Here is a 19,361-nt window from a genome sequence, read left to right as displayed (position 1 = left end):
CTCATTCATTTCATTCTAGTCACAAGGGCCCCCTTGCCACTTCCTCAAACACAGAGACACAACCCTGCCTTGGAGCCTTGCTCCAGCTGCTCTTTCTGCCTGGAATACCCTTGTCCACTTGCTTAATTCCCTCACCTATAATTCCTTCTTCAGGCTATTCTGCTTAATGCACCCTACCCCCACTTCCTCCCACCTCAGTATGCTCTAAATTTTCCCATGAAAATAACCCAAGTAACAAACTCCTGGCAACGACAAAGTCCACAATCTGTGTATCTATCTATCTACCAACAATGAAAGAGTTGTCATGAGGATGCTGGTATGTTTCTTCCAAATGAAATATGAAATCATATTTTTCCTAACTGGCGCTCATTAAATATAATTAGAGGCATATTACTCAAAAAGAATTCAAATACTTTCATCTGCCCAACTGTTTTGACAATGTGGAATGGCTTTGCCAGTTATATGAGGAGCATTTTCCCTGTGTTGAATGAGGTAAATTTTCGGTTGTAAGGTTGTTTTAAAATATATTTAACACACATGATAAGATGAAAGTATTTTATCAAAAATATTGTGTTCACAATATTACATTTGGGTTGAAATGATCACGATTTTGATTTACCCGATCCTGAGTACAGCTAGATAAACAAGATGCTTCTGAATGAAAGAATAACAGCTCCTCCCCAGGGCCATCCCACGGGTAGGCAGGAGACCTTTCTTCTGGTATCTTCTCTCTCTCTTTCCGCATTCCCAACACCCTGTGATCCATGTTGTGGCTTTGGTCCCTGCTTTGCCCCATTTCATGTCCTACTTTTTTACCTAAGGCTCTCTTCCAGCTTCACCTCATTCTATAGGACTTGGGAGAGTGATGCAGGAGCCAGGTATCTTTGGATTCTAGGAGTGGAAGGAAGGAGGAAGATGGCAGCTCTGTGGTCTAGCTTTAGGATGGGTTGTCTAAGAGATGATCAAATCTTGCAGACTGCCAAGGTTAATCTGCTGACACTCTGGGGTGTTACCCTAGTGAGGAAGCCATCAGGAAAACACAGTGGAAGCAGAAGAAATGGAAAGAGGGAAGGAGTCCAAGAGATTCTGCAAGACAAAATTAAGCTAATGTGAGAATGAAGGAAAACAAGGGAGGTGGCAAAAGGGTACAGCCAATGCCAGATTTTGCTGGAAATAAGGGATCCACTTCTGGACATTAGGTTAAGACAAATGGACCATCCCCATAAATACATCCCAGTGCCAAGTTCATATATATTTGGGACTCATCAGCCCAGGGTTCAGAGTTGAAACCAAGAGAAATGAAGACTTCTTTTAGGTGAAGGATGTAGACATAAAAGAAAAGAGGCTGAAAGATCAGTCTTAGGTTTTACTCAGTTAGGAGCTGAGGAAAAATACAAAGGAGCCAAAGAAAGAAGATGGAGAAGAAGAGATGAAGGAGGGGTGAGGAATGTGAGGGGGGGGGCAGAGAGGAGCATAATTAAGCAGCATCAGTTAAAGGAGAAGGGATTCTATAGGAAAAGGTTAGGATAAGTAATACTGTCAGTGACAGAGAGATTCAAATACACGCTAAGAGACGAAAGAGTCCTTGCAAAAAGGGAAATCTAAACAAATGGTAATTTTTAATTTGTCTTACCTAACTGAATCCCTAATGAAACATCTGTGCACGAATTGCATTTAGTATCATGTAATGAACTCATAGCATTCACAATATTGCCTTTGGTTTTATAGATGCATCTGAATAGTATATACATTGCTTTTTAAGAAATGCCACCTGAATGTTCCTTACCAACAAGGTTGGAGAAATAAAAGGAATTTCATCTCCCTACTGTGCACCATCTATTCGTATTATATTGCACAACAGTGGTATCTGAGGGAGGAGGACTTTGGGGTATGCTGTGGGTTAGGTAAACACCCACTAAATATTGATGCATGCATAATTAGAATGACTAAAATAATCCTGGCATAAAATCATCCTCACAGTTACAGGAGAGACAAAATGAAGTAATTTGATCGTGAAAATGAATACAAGTCGACTCTCAATTTTCAATGCAGCTAATTGAAAACCACTTGTTATTCAAATTTCACATTCCCTCCTGGTTTGTGCTTTTTTCCTCGCTCTGAGAAAGAGGGAAGTGACAGGAGCATCCCAGGGGAAAAGCCATCCTATTGAGATGGTGAAGCAAGACAATCATGTTTATTTTTCTAATACAATGGCTCCCAAACTTTTGCCTATACTGATTTTGTCACCCATGACACACTTTCATGGGCATCTCCAGGGTAATAGGCATCCTGCCCCCTCCCACTCAAACAACATTGAAATTACAAGACTGGCATTATTGTAGTTGGACCCTTTAACAATTTTATTGAGATATCATTCACAAATTCACCCATTTAAAGTATATACATCAGTGGTTTTTACTATTCACAAAGTTGTACAACCACCACCACTTTTCATCATCCCCAAAATACCTACTGGTATTTCCTAGAATCACCTCCCAAATAAACCACTTGCACTTGAATCCTTGCCTCAATGTCTTCTTCTGGGGAAACTCAACCTAGGACATAGTGGTTCTTGCTTACAATTCAATCAGCAGAATTCTTTTCCAAGTTTGTTCTGAGATACATCACCCCCTCTTAAGAGGATGCCCCCTATACTAGAAGGAAATATTGATGGGGTTTGTTCTTCCTTTCCTGAAGGGGATTCAAAAGAAGCAGGTCTGAAGCAGATGTCTCCTGGAGGACCCAGTCACTGTGGGGATGAGTGTCTTTTAGAGCCGGGCTGTTCTACAGCAGTAGGGAGTAGTCAGTAGGACTCCAGTTGGATGATAAATGAAACCACTGCCGTTGTCATTCCTAAAATTGTCTTACCTCTCACTGCACTGTGCTACACATGCAATGGTACTTGGTACACAGCAGATGCCTAATACATGGTATCATTTAATAAAGATAGTCTTTGCAGACCAAGCTGAGTTCCAGTCCATAAGAAGGGAGAAAAGAGGACAAACCATTTCTTTTTAAGCATGTGATGCAGAAATTGCATACATCACTTCCCCTCATACTGTATAGGCAAAAACTTAGTCACATGGGCACATCTAGCTTCAGAGGAGGAAGATAAATGTAGTTTTTATTCTGGATGGTTATGTGTTAATAAAACCCTAATGTTATGGAAGAAGGGAAAGATACATTTTGGGTAACGACTAGCCATCATCCAAAAAGCACATGTTGGTTTTGTCAGTTGGTATAGCATGTTCTTTGGCTATGTGCCAGAAATCCTTTCTCTTTCGAAAACCACATCTGACATGTTCTGTAATAATCTTTCTCTGTTCAGTGGTTGGATGAATAATGGTCCCCAAAGATATCCATGTCCTAATGCCTGGAACCCGTGAATGTTACCTTACATGTCAAAAGGGACTTTGCAGATGTGATTGAATTAAGGATCTTGAGAGACAGAGATTATTCTAGATTTTCTGGGTAGGTCCTAAATATATTCACAAGTATCTTTATAAGAGGGAAGCAAAGGAAGTTTAAACTATAGAAGAGAGAGAAGGTCGTGTGACAACCATAGAATCAAAGAGAGATTTGAAGCCTTAAGTTACTGACTTTAAAGATGGAGGCAGGGGCCATGAGCCAAGGAATGCAAAGAATATGGTTCTGTCAGCTGCAAAAGACAAGGAAACATCTCCAGAAGGAACCAGAGCTGCCAACACCTTGACTTTAGCCCAGCAAAATTGATTTCAGATGTGTAGCCTCCAGAACTGTAAGAGAATAAATATGTATAATTGGACATCACCAAGTTTGTAATAATTTGTTATAGTAGCCATAGGAAATTAATACACCACCTCCAGGTGGATGATAATCCAGTCTCAGTCAATCAGACTATATCCTCTCCAGCTATAATGATTAGTTAACAGATAATCACATGACCCACAACTGTCCAATCAGTCTTACCTGGGACTTTTGCTGGAAGTAACAGAAAAAAAAAAAACAAAAAAACAGTCTTTCTCAAGGACCCAAAGCTAAGGAAGTTGCTAGCTTTAGTTGTCAATGAATCCCATGTTGTTGTCACAGGAAGAGAACAACCAAAGAGTAGCAAGGGGAGCTAAGAAATGGGGAGACAGAGTTCTGATGATGTTGGAGACCCTGGAACTAGATCCACTTTTTGAGCTTCCAGTTACAGGAGCCAATCATTTCTACTTTTGATTTACCTGTACTGGGATGGATTGCTATCATTTGCATCCCAAAGAGACCTGATTAACATGGTTGGTATCCACATTCTTCAATCTCTGAAAACAGTAAAGAACAAAAGTGGCAGAGGTATGCTGTGCTATCACAGGGGGAAATTTGTGTCCTTCTAACAGATCTCCAAATTCTTGAGCCCTGAGCAGAGAGCCCTTGAACTAGACACTCAAAATAACATGTGGTTTTAATTATCACTATTTAAACACAGTTTAATCAGAGAAGGAGAAAGAAAAACCACTGACCCAAATAGGATGCTTGATCATTCTGAATAAGTACTATAAATGCTTATAAAAGAATGTTAAGATGCCTAATTGCTGTATAAATGAAATATAAACATTCATTTTGTGACTTGCGGCGTTCTTTATTAGGTAACAGGGAAAAACAGCGTATCAAATGCACTATAAGTGATAAGTGCTTGTTCCCTTTTCTAAAACAAATCAATTCTTGAAACTATTAACCACCATTTAAATGTAACTATTTTTTCCTATTTATTTATCCCTTTTAATTTTTGTTATTAGTGGAAGAAAATAGATCTATGCAGGAGCCTGAGCAGCACAGTGGTACGAGCATGGAGTTGGAAGAGATTTGGAATCTGAAGCCTTGACTTTTAACCCCAGCTCTGTCAATTACTTGTTCTGTGATCTTCCTTGGATAAGTTGCTGGACTTCACTTGGCTCCCAGGTATAGCATGAGACTACTCTAAGGAGTCTCTTCCCCACATCTGAGCATTGTAGGGATAAATACCTTTCAGGGCAGTATCTCTCAGTCTTCACAGTGCATAGGAATTCCCTGGGGACCTCAAAGTTAGCTAAAATTTTGCAAGAATTTGGCAGATTCTTCTTAGGTCTGGAGTGGGACCTGAGATCTCCATTTCTAATAAGCTCCCAGGTGATGTTGATGTTCCTGCTTCACACTTTTGGGGAGTAAGGCTTTAGGGTGTCTCCCAGGCTCACTCACAACGATTTCCCTTCTCTACAAACAGCTCCAATTTTTAGTGATGGGCTATTAATGGTAGCTTTTGTACCCTCTTGCCATAGCTGATTATAGTAGGGGTGATTTCTGACCCAACCTGGGCCGAAAGAAGGTGTCACCTGCAAATCTGGTTTTGAATAGAGATGACCAGAGATGTACATTCACCTGCTCATTTATTAAGTAATTCTTTTTAACTGCTTTCTATGCCAGATGCTATAATGGGCAATGGAAATAGACCAGACAATAAAGCTCTGTACTCAGAGAGATTTCACTCTAGGGATGTACAAGATAATTTCAGGTAAGCCAAGTGCTGTGAAGTGATTGGAGAATGTCAAGGGTTGCAGGAGACCTACTTTAAATGGAGATGTTTGGGAAAGCCAAGCTCTTGCTTCTCTTTCTGCAGGCACTTTGGAAGCCACATGTTGAAGACAATGACATAACAAATGAAAGAAGGTCAGGTCCCTTGTGATTGTGTGCAGGAGAGCCACTCTTTCCTTCCCTGCAGATTAAGTGGACTGTGATCAGAGTGAGAAATAAACATTTATTGCATTTAACCACTAAGATTTCAGGGTTTATCTGTTATAGAATCTAGCACTGCTTACCATAAATACATAACATTGTTCAACTCTTTCTGAGACTCTCAAAGTTGCCCTTTTTCACTTAAATCAGCTAGAGCTATTCTCTACTACTTGAAATCCAAAGAAACTTGATACAATTTCTGTGAGATTCTGATGAGCTACTAGGTATAGTGAAGTATAAAATGTTCATCTGTGAGGATTTGTAACTGTAAATTGATTTTTCTGAAATGTATCCACTTTCTGGATATATTATTCAGGGAAAAAACTGAAAAAGCATTGACATAAAAATTCACACTGAGGTCAATTTCTTTCTCTATTGATTTCTATCTTAAAGTTCTTGTTCAAACTTTTACAAAATCAACTCCCTAAATTGCAGTGGAAACTAAGAAATTAATTATAATGTTTATAATTTTCCCTTAAAACATGAGTGCTTAGATTTTTAAGAGTCCTTGGTGGCACAAGAATATTAACATTTAAATTTGCTACACTTCTTCTTATGGGCTATCAACATGCAATAAATCTGGGTATCCCTCAGAGGATGCTGAAATTCCCCAGAGAATCTCTCTTCCATACTGCATGCTCAGAAGAGTCTTTTCTTCCTTGGCTACTGGTCCCAAGAACATGTTACTGGTTCCCTCACTAGACTTCTTCTCCTCTTCTAATCTTTGTGCATTTGGAGCAGCCAGAGAAAATCTGTTCCTTAAGACTACTTGGTACAACTGTATCTCAGTCTCCTAGGACTTATGGCTAGATTGCAGTTGAGGATATGACAGACAAGATCAGAGAGGAAAGATTAGAGAAGCTGATGGTAGGGACTTAGCTTTCATTTCATGGCCTTCATTAATTTTTATATCCCAGTGCTGGAGCTTTTCCTTGTGACTTTGTGTTCTCAGTGAAAACTGAGCAGTAAATGACTTACTTCATATGAGCCTCTTTGAGTCTGGTTGTGGCAAGAGCAACGTATAAAGCCAAAACCCCCATCCTTTGATCCAACAAAAAGGAAACCTCCCCAGCTAAGGGTCAATTCACGTGTGTGTGTGTGTGTGTGTGTGTGTGTGTGTGTGTGTGTACACAGAGCCTGCAACTTTCCATAGAACCAGACCACTGATGAGGAGACATAAGATGAGCCTCTCTGTGAAACCTTTGAATGAGCCTGCCAACGTTCCTTTCTACATGACTTTTCTTTGGCTGCTTCAGCAGCAAAGGTTAGTCTTAGCATTATTGCCTGCTCAGTGATCAGAATAAGTGGAACTGGAAAAATAGGGGAAATTGGGGACACGGGAAAACATATGGATATACAAAAATCTGGAAACAAAGATAGAGATATTTAAAAATACATGGGGAGCAAATACTCAGGAGTCTCGAGAGCCTCATCCATCCATCCATCCATCCATCCAAGCAGTAACTGATTCAGCCGAGTCCCTCCTATTTATCTGGCATTGCCTCTGCTCTGTGTTGGAGGCACACAAAGAGGGAGGTGGAAGTGTGAAGGCAGAAATAGCAGGTAGGGACAGCAGTAGACATGCCCTGAAAGGGCTCCCACGAGTCTGGAACGCACGCGTTGGGCACGTCGGGGAGATTCATGAAGTGAACCTGATGCCCCAGCACAGGTGATGGTGGATGAGAAACCTACACATCATAAAGATGCCGAGACCTCCGAGTTTCCTAGAGAGGCCCGGAAGTGGCACCAGGAGGCCGGTCTCACAGCTCGGGCGCCGAGCGGGGGCGGCGGCAGGCATATGAGTCCGGGGCTGCCCTGCCTCGCGCCACCTCGGCGCCGCTGTCTTCTGCCGCCTCTGTGAGTGGACCTGGGTTGGGCGACTCCTCCTCTGCGGGAACCCGGGCTGGGCTGTCGGGGGCGCCCAGGCTCGCGCGCGCGTCGGGGGCTGCGGAGGGCGGCCGCGCTGGTACCTGCCGGTGGCAGCCCAGGTGGGGCGAGCGCAGTGGCCGCAGGGACGGGGCGTGGTCGTGAGGGATGCAGACCTCAGTCCTCCCGTTTTTAGTTCTTTTGGATACCAAGTGGGCGGGCTCAGCGTGGCTTTCTAGAATGTCGCGAAGACCTCAAACACTTCGCTAGCTTCTGTTTTTCTTTTCTTTTTCTTTTTTTTTAAAGATAGCCGGCCCCAAGCTCAGAGCTGCCTGCAGGCATCTGTATCCAGCTAGACTTGAGTCACATCTTTTATTTTCATCACACTTTGGGGGGAAAGATTACCTTCTTGGTGACAAATGATTTTGGATTTCCATTGAAGTGGCCATATAAGTTTCCTATATAAAATGAATGTATTTATTGTTAAAAAGGTAAGTAGACTTAAATAAAACACAGTAGGGAAGTAATAGTACCAGAGATACCAGGTGTGGCAGAAATTATGAAGGTGGTAAGTGACCTGTCCCAACCCGGCTGGGGGCGTCTACAGACCTGGCTTCAAGTCCTGGGTCCCAGCTCAGCCACTGATACCTGCATCATTTGTAGGCCAGTTTCGTTTCATTTCTTTTCTTTTCTTCTCTTCTTTTTTGGTTTTCCCCCCAGCTTTAATGAGATATAATTGATACATAATATTGTGTAATTTTAAGGAGTATACCGTGAGGATTTGCTGCACATGTATTATGAAATGATAACCACAGTAAGGTTAATTGACATATCCATCACCTCACATGATTACAGTTTTTTGTGTATGGTGAGAACTTTAAGGATCTACCCTCTTAGCAACTTTCAGTCTATGATACAGTATTGATAACTGTGATCATCATACTATTTATTAGAGCCACAGAACTTAAATCTGTCTTACAATTGAAATCGAATACCCTTTGACCAACATCTGCTTACCTCCCCCACCCCCCAAGCCCGTGGCAACCACCATTTACTGTTTCTATGAGTTAAGCTTTTCTTAGAATCTTTGTATAAGTGATATCATGCAGTGTTTGTCTTTGTCTGACTTATTTCACTTAGCACAATGCCCTCAAGTTACATTTGTGTTGTCACTAATGGTAGGATTTCCTTCCTTTTTTAAATGTCTTGAATAATATTCCATTGTGTTCATATATATTTATATATATACCCTGTATTTTCTTTATCCATTCATCCATTAATGAGCACTTAGGTTGTTTCCATGACTTAGCTATTGTGAATAATGCTGCAATGAATATGGAGGTGCAGTGCAGGTACCTTTTCAAGATAAGGGTTTCATTTACTTTGGAGAGAGAGAGAGAGAGATAGATAGATAGAGATAGATAGAGATAGATAGATAGATGCAGACAAGGTTCTTAACCTCTGAGCTTTTTCCTCATATCTGAAAAGCTGAGGATAATAACTACCTCAGGAGATTGTCCTGAGGCTTCAGTGGTAAACCTTAAAGCAGCTAGCCCATAATAAATAAATGTAGCCATAGTTGTTATTTTCATTTCAGCAAGGAGGAAACAGCATCAGAGAAGTTCTGGGACTTGCCCAGGGTCACACAGGGAATTGGTAGGAGAACCAAGTCTAGGACCCGGATTCTCTGATTTCTAATGTAGGAAGCTTAGCCCTGCCTCCCCACTCCCTCTGCTTCTTCGGAGGGGATGGAGCGCCTACTGCCTGCCCCTCTGGAAATTGGAATGGTCCCTGTCAGGTTGTAGAATATGTGAGGTGTGAAAGCCCCTGTGGGACCCAGGTCAGCGTAGACTTGGCTGCTTCAGTCAGAGACCCTGCACAGCCCAAGAGCTTGGTGTGGTTGAGGTGTAAGCTGTGGAGTCAAGACGCACGTGGGTTCCAACAGGTACAGGTCTGTGCTCTCCTGTTTACTAGCAGTAGTGAATAGGATCAACCAACTAGTACTCGCTTCACAAGGCTGTTAGGGGCATCAAAGGAAACGACTCGTGGGAAAGGCCTGGCACCACACCTGGCACACAATACGTGCTTAATAAATGACAGCTGAGGGTGCTTTGCTGTGTTGAAGTGGCAGACGTCCAGCCCTAGAGAGGGGAGGAAGTCCAAATGAAGGACTTGCAGGTACAGCAGAAAAGGGCATTCGAAAAGGCTGCAGAGTACTCATCACACTTGGACTTACTGGGTTTAGGATCCGCCAGATACTCCTTGTCCCTGCAGACATTCTCAGAGAAATGACCAATGCTTGCATGGAGTTTCTATGGTAGTTTGGGAAGCAGATGAGAAATGCTTATAAAATTGTTTACTTTTATCATAAGCATCATGAATAACTGCAAGGATCTTTTGTGCAACAACTATCTAGGTAAAAGGAGTCTGAGTTGGTAGCTGGACAAGAAGATAAGGCAATGAGAATTAGACAGCTTCCTTGCCACCTCCAGGCATTTTCAAAACATTATGTGCAAATACCCCTATTTGTTAAGAGTATATCAACTTCCCACTTAATGCTATGCCCTTAATTTTCTTTCCAAAGTGTTTGGCCTTTTATGTTTTACACCTCACATCCCTTTTTGCTGTACCAAGGTGATTCTCCTTGTCGTCTCTAACTACTTCTTCATCTCTGCTGCCTTGACTGCTTTGTGTTAAACACAGATAATTTTCAGATCATGTTTGGAATTTGAACAGCACCATTTCTAAGCCCCCTAGCCTCAATATACTTTCCTGGTCTCAATACAGTAAAAGAACACTTACCTTTGCTTCCAGTCAGTACTTAGGCACTAATTTAAAACACTCCATCATCGGGTTAAACTCCCTGGACATATTTTTATCTTCCCTAAAGTAAATACAGTAAATTTTTATTTTTGTGTAAGCCGTCCTCAGTTCTCCTCACTGTTCCATACTCTAGTGGTGCCTAGATTTGTATATTGCATTGTAATACCAGAGGGTTAGTAGCATCACCCTCTTGACCCCTCCAGATGAAGGAACTGTGTGCGTAAGCTAGGGTTCTTATTACTGATCTTTCACATTTAATTAAGTCTTTGTAAATCTAAAGTACTCCTAGTCATTTTTATGAGTTTCTTCTCATACCTTCCCTGGGAGATGTCAACTTTATTACCCTCATTTTACTATTATCAAGGCGTCTGGCAGATTTTAAGTTTTATTTGTTCTTGTTTGCAGTTAAGATTCTTTTTTTTTTTTTTTTTTGATCATGTACTTAACCTTAACCTGTATCTGCTCAAATGACTGCTCAGGTCAAATGCAATCCTCCCCACCCCCAGCCAGAGGGAAGCATTACTGCACAAAACCACATTTTGGAAGAGCCTTAAAGCAATTGAGATTATAAACACTGGTCTGAGTGCCCAGCCCTAGAAGGAATCATATGGAAATTCAATAATAAAACAGAAGACGCGAAATAGTAAAAAATCAGGCAGCTGATTGAAGGAAAATTGTGTATACTCTTTCTCCCTTCTGGCCTAGTGTTCATGAGAATTTCTTTTGGTTTCCTGCGAAATGTGTTTGCTGCGATTTTTCTGTGCTCGTTGACACAGGGAGCCAGGAAAGGAGGAGATGACTCCCGGGTGGTGTCGTTAATGGCTGGTAACCCACGGAGATTCCGCTGACCTAGTAGATAGCCTTCTTTTCATTGCTGTTTGCCTTGCCGAATTACTAATTCTTCTTTACTGGTTGCCACTTGTCTGACCCTCCTGATAGGTCACTTGTACCAGTTCTTACCTGATCACTGTGGAGTGAGTTGAGGGGAAATGAGGAGTAGCCTGCATAGGCCTGACAGGTACTCTGAAGCATGAATAATTGGAACTTGTATATTCCCGGCGTGATTAATGTGCACATGAGCCATGAGTGACCCATTGTCTTATAACTGGACTGAAATGTGCAATTATAAAAACAAAGAGTAATTAGAGACGAGGAGGAATTTCTGTTGGAAAAATTTCACCTGGACTCTTTGAGGCCTTGTCCATTTCTGATTTCCTTACAGGGCAATTCTTACGGAGATATAAAGAAGATCTCACCCTGTGTTATCTGGCATCCTCTTAATGAAAACCCTGTTAACCAACCAGAACCTTTCTGAAACCTGTGCCTGCTGTTTTTATTAAGGATATCACTGCCCTCAGACTCGGCTGGGCACTGCCTGCTAATTATCCTAATTTCAGCTGAGCACACTGGTGTTTCACCCTCACCAATAACCCTCTGGCCCAGATCCTTATCACCTCTTGCCTAGATTCCTGCCCACTTCCAAGTTCTCCCTCCTCCAGGGAGAGCTTAATCTTTCACAAGGACCAAAGTGAGCCCACTGTTCCATAAGCCCACAAAGACCCTGTTGTCCACAGAACAGATTTCAGGCTCCCTCAAAGGGGACTCAAAGCTGTCTCCAAGCCAACTCCAGGCCATCTTTCTGCCCTAGATCACCAGCCACAAACCTTGGCAGCAATTTGAATGCCCCATATTAGTTGCTCAACAAAAGCCATCCCTGTTGCTCATCTGTTCATTTATGAAGCTCCCTCAGTCTGCCCACGCCCGCCCCGTGTCCCAGTTCAGCTCTAATGCTCAGCCCCTTTTTTTAATTGAGGTATAGTCAAAGTACAATGTTATGTTAATTTCTGGCATACAGCATAGTGATTTATTTATACATATATGTTTCTTTTCATATTCTTTTTCACTATAAGTTACTACAAGATATTGAACACAGTTCCCTGTGCTATACCTTGTTGTTTACCTATTTTATATATAGTGGTTAGTATCTGCAAATCCCAAACTCCCAATTTATCCCTCCCTATCCCCTTTCCCCGCTGGTAACCATAAGTTTGTTTTCTATGTCTGTGGGTCTCTGTTTTGTAAATAAGTTCATTTGTGGTTTTTTTTTTAGATTCCACATATAAATTATATCATATGGTATTTTTCTTTCTCTTTCTGGCTTACCTCACTTAGAATGACAGTCTCCAGGTCCAAACATGTTGCTGCAAATGGCATTATTTTCTTCTTTTTTATGGCTGAGTAGTATTCCATTGTATAAATGTACCACAGCTTCTTTATCCAGTCATCTACCGATGAACATTTAGGTTGCTTCCACGTCTTGACTATTGTGTATAGTGCTGCTAATAACATTAGGGGTGCATGTATCTTTTTGAAGTAGAGTTATTATTATTATTTTAGTGTAGAAGCAGAGAGATGGAGAAGCGAGACCCCCTGAGTATTGAGCACATGCAGTACTCAGAAGATTTCCTGGGTGAGGAGAATATGGTTTGCTACACAAAGGACATTTCCCTCCACTTTTTTTTTTAATGTAGGGTTAATAAAATACCAGTATTAAACTATACTGCAGTGTGCTGTTTTAAACCAAAATGTTAGAAATTTGCTTTAAAGTTCTCTTTGATTTTTCTGGTGTATGTGGGAAAATGCTTCCTCTACCAAATTTGAACGAATTCTTTTCAAAAAGGCCCTAATGTTTTCCAAAGATTAAGACTAATGCCTTACATTTAGAGAGTGTTTATGGTTACTAAAGCACTCCCAGGTATGTTATCTTATTTAACCTTCACACTGACATTGTCAGGCAGCCAGGGCAGATATTACCTTCCCATATTACATGGGAAGAAATGTAAAGTCCAAGAAATGAAAGAAAAGGGGTGGGGAGGAGTTGGCTGATGTCACAAAGCCATGCCTGGAACCCAAGTCTTAGCATTTCTTCCTACTAGAGCGTACTGCGTTTTTGTTTCTGGTAACCCCAAATGAGGGACAGTCACATTTGCATTTGTATCAGTAACAGTGTTGCATACTTCTTTATAGGTCCAGTTATCTTTGACTGTCATATATGGACTCCCAAAAATCTCCAAAGGAAACGATCCTCATTACCGGAGGAGTTGGCTATTTTGGTTTCCGGTCAGTGCATCTATAAAATATGTCCATGGAATTGTTTTAGTGGTGGTTGCTGGGAAAAGTATAGCTTTCAACTCTGACATTAGTGCAGGGTAGACTTTTACTTGTTTGTATGTTGTTAGACCACGAAGGAACTATATTGCCCACTGCTCAGATACCGAAATTAAGAATTACAGATATATTCCCCTTTAAGAAAAATTCTTTATAAAAACCATTAAATTGGGGAAGGGAGATACTCGCATCACAAAAACAATTTAAAATAATGGCTGTTGTTCCACAATTATGTTATCATTCATAAATATTCCAAAGAATGGTTGATGGGCCCGAGAACAGGGGTGGAAAAAAGGTAACATGTAGACACCACTGTCTTTGAAGATTAAATTATAATAACTCTCTTATTATAATTTAAGTAGATGTGCGGATTCTCACTTTTGAATATTTGCATAAGTAAGACTTGTACCAATGAACATGTAAAGGGAGGAACTCAGGATAAGCCAAGAAGATTTGGAAAATTATTTTACATGCTTTCCTAGGCATAGCTTAATAGTGATTTGATTTTTCTTTTACTCTTTTTTATTTCAGCCTAGGCTGTGCCATGAACCAGAAGGGAATCCGTGTGCTTCTGTTTGACATCAGAAGCCCTGCTCAAACCATTCCAGAAGGAATCCAGTTTATACGCGGAGACATTCGCCACCTCTCTGACATAGAGAAAGCCTTCCAGGATGTGGATGTCTCGTGTGTGTTCCACACTGCCTCTTATGGTATGTCAGGGCGGGAGCAACTGAATCGAAACCTGATCGAAGAAGTCAATGTGAGGGGCACAGACAACGTCCTCCAGGCTTGCCGGAAGAGAGGGGTACCACGGCTTGTTTACACTAGCACTTGCAATGTCATCTTCGGAGGTCAAGTTATCAGAAATGGAGATGAATCTCTGCCTTATCTGCCTCTTCACCTCTATTCTGATCACTACTCTCGGACCAAGGCTGTTGCAGAGAGGAAGGTGCTGGAGGCCAATGGCTCAGCCCTGGAGAGGAGTGACGGGGTGCTGAGAACCTGTGCTCTGAGACCAGCTGGCATCTATGGGCCTGGGGAACAAAGGCACCTCCCCAGGATCGTGAACTACATTGAGAAGGGCCTGTTCAAGTTTGTGTTTGGAGACCCCAAGAATCTGGTTGAATTTGTCCACGTTGATAACCTGGTACAGGCTCACATTCTGGCTTCAGAGGCCTTGAAAGCTGACAAGGGCCACATTGCCTCTGGGCAGCCCTACTTCATCTCAGATGGCAGACCTGTGAACAACTTTGAGTTCTTCCGGCCTTTGGTTGAGGGCCTGGGCTACACATTCCCATCCATCCGCCTGCCCATGACCCTCATCTACTGCTTTGCTTTCCTAACTGAGATGGCCCACTTTGTTCTTCGTCGACTCTACAACTTCCAGCCCTTCCTCACCTGCACTGAAGTTTACAAAACCGGTGTCACACATTACTTCAGCCTAGAGAAAGCCAAGAAGGAGCTCGGCTATGAGGCTCAGGCCTTTGACTTTCAGGAGGTAGTGGAATGGTTTAAAGCCCACGGTCATGGCAGAAATCCTGGAAGCCGTGACTCGGAAGGCCTTGTTTGGGACGGGCTGTTGGTCTTACTCTTGGTTATAGTGGTCTTCATGTGGCTGTACCCTGTGATTCTTTCACTGTGAAGGAAGAGCTAGAAAGCTAAAAACCAGGAGCTGATCACACTTGATGAGGTGGTTTTTCAAGAAATGCTGGTTTTCATAGATAGATAGGTAGATAAGTAGGTAGGTAGGTAGATAATAGATACCTGGTGCCAAATTTGGGTTCCTCAACTTGCTACTTAGGAATAGATTCTTGGATTAAGTCTATTTCTTACCTCCTTGCACACATCTGGAAGAGAGACAATAGAAGCAAAGATGAATTTGAGGTTTCGTTCCTTGGGTCCTCCTTCTTTAGATGGGTACAGTGGAAGCCATTTTGGAGCCATAGAGCTGAACTTCCTTAGATGGGAAATGTTTTACTTGAATTTCTCAGAAGCCAAAAATTATTTATTTCCGTTCCATACACTCTGCCAAAACATACACTGAAATGAGAATGGCAAAATGCTAACAGACTTGAGGCTGTGTGGAAAAACACCAAATCGGGTTTGATCCCTACAGCCTAGCCCTCTGAGAAGATGATGACGGTTGCAGGGGAGGCCTTTGCTATTTGACAGCATACATTTTGGGCCTTTGTGATAGACGGATATTATGCCTATGTGACCTCATGCTAATGTGTGCCATTGAAACAAACAGGCCTTTACCTTACCTCACAGGATTCTTTTGAGGATTGAATTAGGGAAGGCATATCAAGTGCCACTCAACACACATAAGCACACATATTTTTATTCATATTGTTAGTCTACATTCCTTATAAGGGTTTTCTTCCTCGAGGTGTTCTGCTTAGATGGTGCTATTGCTACTGACCTTTCTGGAATGCCTTCGTGGTGTACCCTTGGAGTCTGTAACAAGTGTGTTTAAATAGATGCAGTGTTTGTAAAGTTTTGGTCTCTGAGGATAGATTGAAGTATAGGAAACAGCCAAAAATTGGAGGATTAATGAGGATACTGAAATTAATGATGCCATTTGTAATTAAAAAATAGAGCATCGCTCTCAACTAATAGACTGGTTTTCTTACTGGGAGGAATTTCCGTTCTCTGAAGGCCACTTCCAATGAGGAATGTTCTGAACAATGGCAGCATTGTCTAGCCACCCACTGGGACTGCTGTGACACGTGTTCTGCTGCACCATTGCATAGGAACCGAAGTGGAAGGAGGACAGAGAGTCTTGACCCGTTCCATGATTACAGCTACAAGAAGGACAGTGTCCAAACATCATAAAAAGGATGGATTGCTGTGGAAGGTAATGTTAGAGTCATTCTGGGAGGAAGAGGATACAAGATGAACGGTCCCTGGTGCATGTTGCCTGGGTATTTTGGGAAAAGTGCTCAACTTGATCCCAGAAGACCTGTGACTATGAATATCTTGTGTGGCCTTAACCAAGTGACTGAAGCTTCCATATGCCTCAATCACCTCATCTGGGAAACAGGAATGACTATATCTGCCTCTTCTATAAACCCACCTCACAGATAAAACAAGACATATTAAAAGTACTAATAATATATAAACTACAGCATAAATATGAGATGGTGGTAGTGATTTTTTTTGTGAAATATGTGTAGTCTTCTATATCATGAGCTGGTTTTGCTTTTTAGTCTGGGATGAACATGAATGAGTACCTACAGCATATCTAACCAGGTGCTGAAGGGCAAGTTTCTCTGTCCTTTACAGACTTACAGTCCAGTAAGGACCTGGTGTACTCACTCCAGAAGGTGACTGAGGGAACAGGTAAGAACAGGAAAATTGAGAGCTATCACATACTTAAAAAACATGTTTTTAATGAAGTCCTTCAAAAGAATGATAGATACATCTCAGTTTACTTAAGCCAAGTGTACTGAGCAGAGTGGGGTTTTGCTTGGTTTTTTGTTTTTCTTTCCATAGCCAGGATTGACATATAGACTTTCTTGTCATCCAGATGAGACATTTGGCCATTCCACAATGTTTGACACAGTTGTCCATGCTCTCCTTGAAACATAGTTCATTTACTCTTCATGAACTCACTCTTCTGGCCTCTCTCCTTGTATTAATTATTTACTGCTACATAGCAAAGACATCCCATCTTGAAACAACAGACATTCCCTCCTTTTCTATGGGGCAGGTGTTTGGATGTGGCCTCACTAAGCTCTTGCTTAGGGTCCCATGGGGCTTATCTCATGACATCAGCTGGCACTCCTGTCATCTGAAAGTTTGAAGCTGGAGGATCCACTTCCAGGATAGTTCATCCAGGTGAGTATTGGCAGGAGACCTCAGGTCCTCACCATGTGAGCATCTCTGTAGGACTGCTTGAATGTCCTCATGTTGTGGCAACTGGCTTCCCACAGCACAGGCAGTTCAGGTGGAGCAAGGTGGAAGCAGCAGTGTCTTTCATGACTTACCCTCAGAAGTCTCACACTGCACCCCACACTATACTGTTTACACAGGTCAGTCCTTTTCATTGGGGGGAGGAACTACCAAAAGGTGTGAATACCAGAAGGAGGGGAACAGTGGGGGCCATCTTGGCGGCTGGGCTCTCGGCTCCACTCTTTGACTCATCCTTTATTCTCCACGAAAGGTAGCCCATATTTACAGCCACATAGTTTTCTCAACCTGCTTCCACTCAGTAGAATTTTGGGGATCCAAAGACCTCCTTACCTTTTGTTCTATATCTCTTTCAGTCCAAGCTGGTAGTGTTACTGCAAATAGAATTATTTTGAACACTTTTTGTGTCTCCTATGAGTCTTATTGCATTTCACTCCATTAAGCAAGAGCCACACCCACAAATTTCTTGGAAATACATTCTCCACCTTGGGTATCTGCTCAGACTGCTGAGGGACATGGCCTTTAAGTTTCTTAGAAATCTTATTGTTTGAATTGCCCTCTAAGGCACCACCTTAGGTCTCTCTTAGGTCTTAAAAGATTATAGCCATGACCTTGGTTATACACTGTCACTTCCACAATAGATTGGCTATAGGTTAGCCCACCTCCATGTGGAAGAGACTGACTACTCAGTGACACAAATAGCAGGAGGTGGGGATAACTGGACGCCACTTTGGCATCTGCCACCACACTCCCGCATCTCATCAGTTTTCTTACCTCCTTCACACCAATTTTACTTGGTAGATTTCTTCAGTGCTTAGTACTCGGCCTGTTAACACTGTAATTTCTCCCTATGTGCTCTTATCCAAGCCCCTGGCTTTAATTTCCATCTCCATTCCAGATGTATACTGCTAGATTTATAGTTCCAGTCCAAACCGTTCTTCTGAGTCCCAGGCCCATCTGCCCAGCTACCTCTGCACCTCTGCCTGGATATTTCACATGCATCTTTTAGTTAACATATCCAAAACGAAAAAATAAAAATCCAAAACGGAATTCACAATCCCTCCAAATTCTTGCAGAGTTCCTTTCCATAGTCAGTTGTCACCAGTGTTGAATTTCTTGGGCCAGAAATCTGGAATAATCTTTGATCCCTGCCTCCACTTAACCTAGCACCCCTAGTCCACCTTGAAACCATTGATCTTGCTTTCTGCTCAAGCCCAGTGTACAGGATTCAATAATAGTCTCTTTCATCTTTCATCTGCATCCACTTCTTCATTCCCTCAATCAATTCTCCCCATGCCAAGCAGAGGAGATCCGTGTCATTTCCCTGCTCATAACTCTCCAGAGGTTTAGGTTGCAAATCCTTAATGTCACTCAAGAGACTGCCTGATGTCCCGCCTTCTGTGCCCTGCTCACCTCACACCTGCCTTCTCTACTCAACTACACTGGCTTCTTGCAGGTTCCTGGGTTCCAAGCTTCTCTCTCTCACACATACCCATTTTGGCCCGTGTATGTTCACTTCATGTCTCAGCTTAAGTCTCTTCTTCCAGGGGCCTTCCATGAGCTGAACAATTTAGGCTTGGTCCTGCTATGAGCTCTTACAGCACCCTGCTTTTCTTTCATAGCCTGTATCACAACTGTCAGAGTTTGAGTAATTATTTGCGGAATGCCTGTAAGCTCTATGAGGGGGGAGTTTTGTCTTGCTTGCTCTCATATCCCTAATGCCTAGCACAATACAGGAGCTCAATACTTATTCCATGAATCAGTATTTGTTAAGTGAATACTGTTTTTCCCTCTAAGGGTGAATACCCCCTTTCTGGCACAAACATAGTTGTTTTTTTGACTCTCTTGAAGACTGGAAAAAT

At 42.1% G+C, this 19,361-nt stretch overlaps 1 protein-coding gene across 7 annotated transcripts in view; it reads left to right on the top strand.

Moving 5' to 3' along the window:
* The window catches only part of SDR42E1 (short chain dehydrogenase/reductase family 42E, member 1), a 29,121-nt gene extending 12,395 nt beyond the window's left edge, over positions 1 to 16,726 (top strand). For 3 of the 7 annotated variants that reach the window (XM_072967817.1, XM_072967815.1, XM_072967819.1), the window contains 2 exons: positions 13,447 to 13,539; positions 14,119 to 16,726. In XM_072967817.1, the coding sequence (XP_072823918.1) occupies positions 13,472 to 13,539; positions 14,119 to 15,229 (1,179 nt within the window). In that variant the 5' untranslated portion in view covers positions 13,447 to 13,471 and the 3' untranslated portion in view covers positions 15,230 to 16,726. Of the gene's footprint in view, positions 1 to 7,387; positions 7,719 to 7,902; positions 8,088 to 13,446; positions 13,540 to 14,118 lie in introns of those variants that run through there. The other 4 variants (XM_072967816.1, XM_006207523.4, XM_031680875.2 and 1 more) reach the window with 4 other exon arrangements.
* The last annotated feature ends 2,635 nt before the right edge of the window (positions 16,727 to 19,361 follow it).

This window comes from Vicugna pacos, chromosome 9, assembly GCF_048564905.1.
Source record: "Vicugna pacos chromosome 9, VicPac4, whole genome shotgun sequence".
NCBI lineage: Eukaryota > Metazoa > Chordata > Mammalia > Artiodactyla > Camelidae > Vicugna > Vicugna pacos.
The sequence above is the reverse complement of the archived record's forward strand: the minus strand, read 5'-3'. Positions and strand labels throughout refer to the sequence as shown.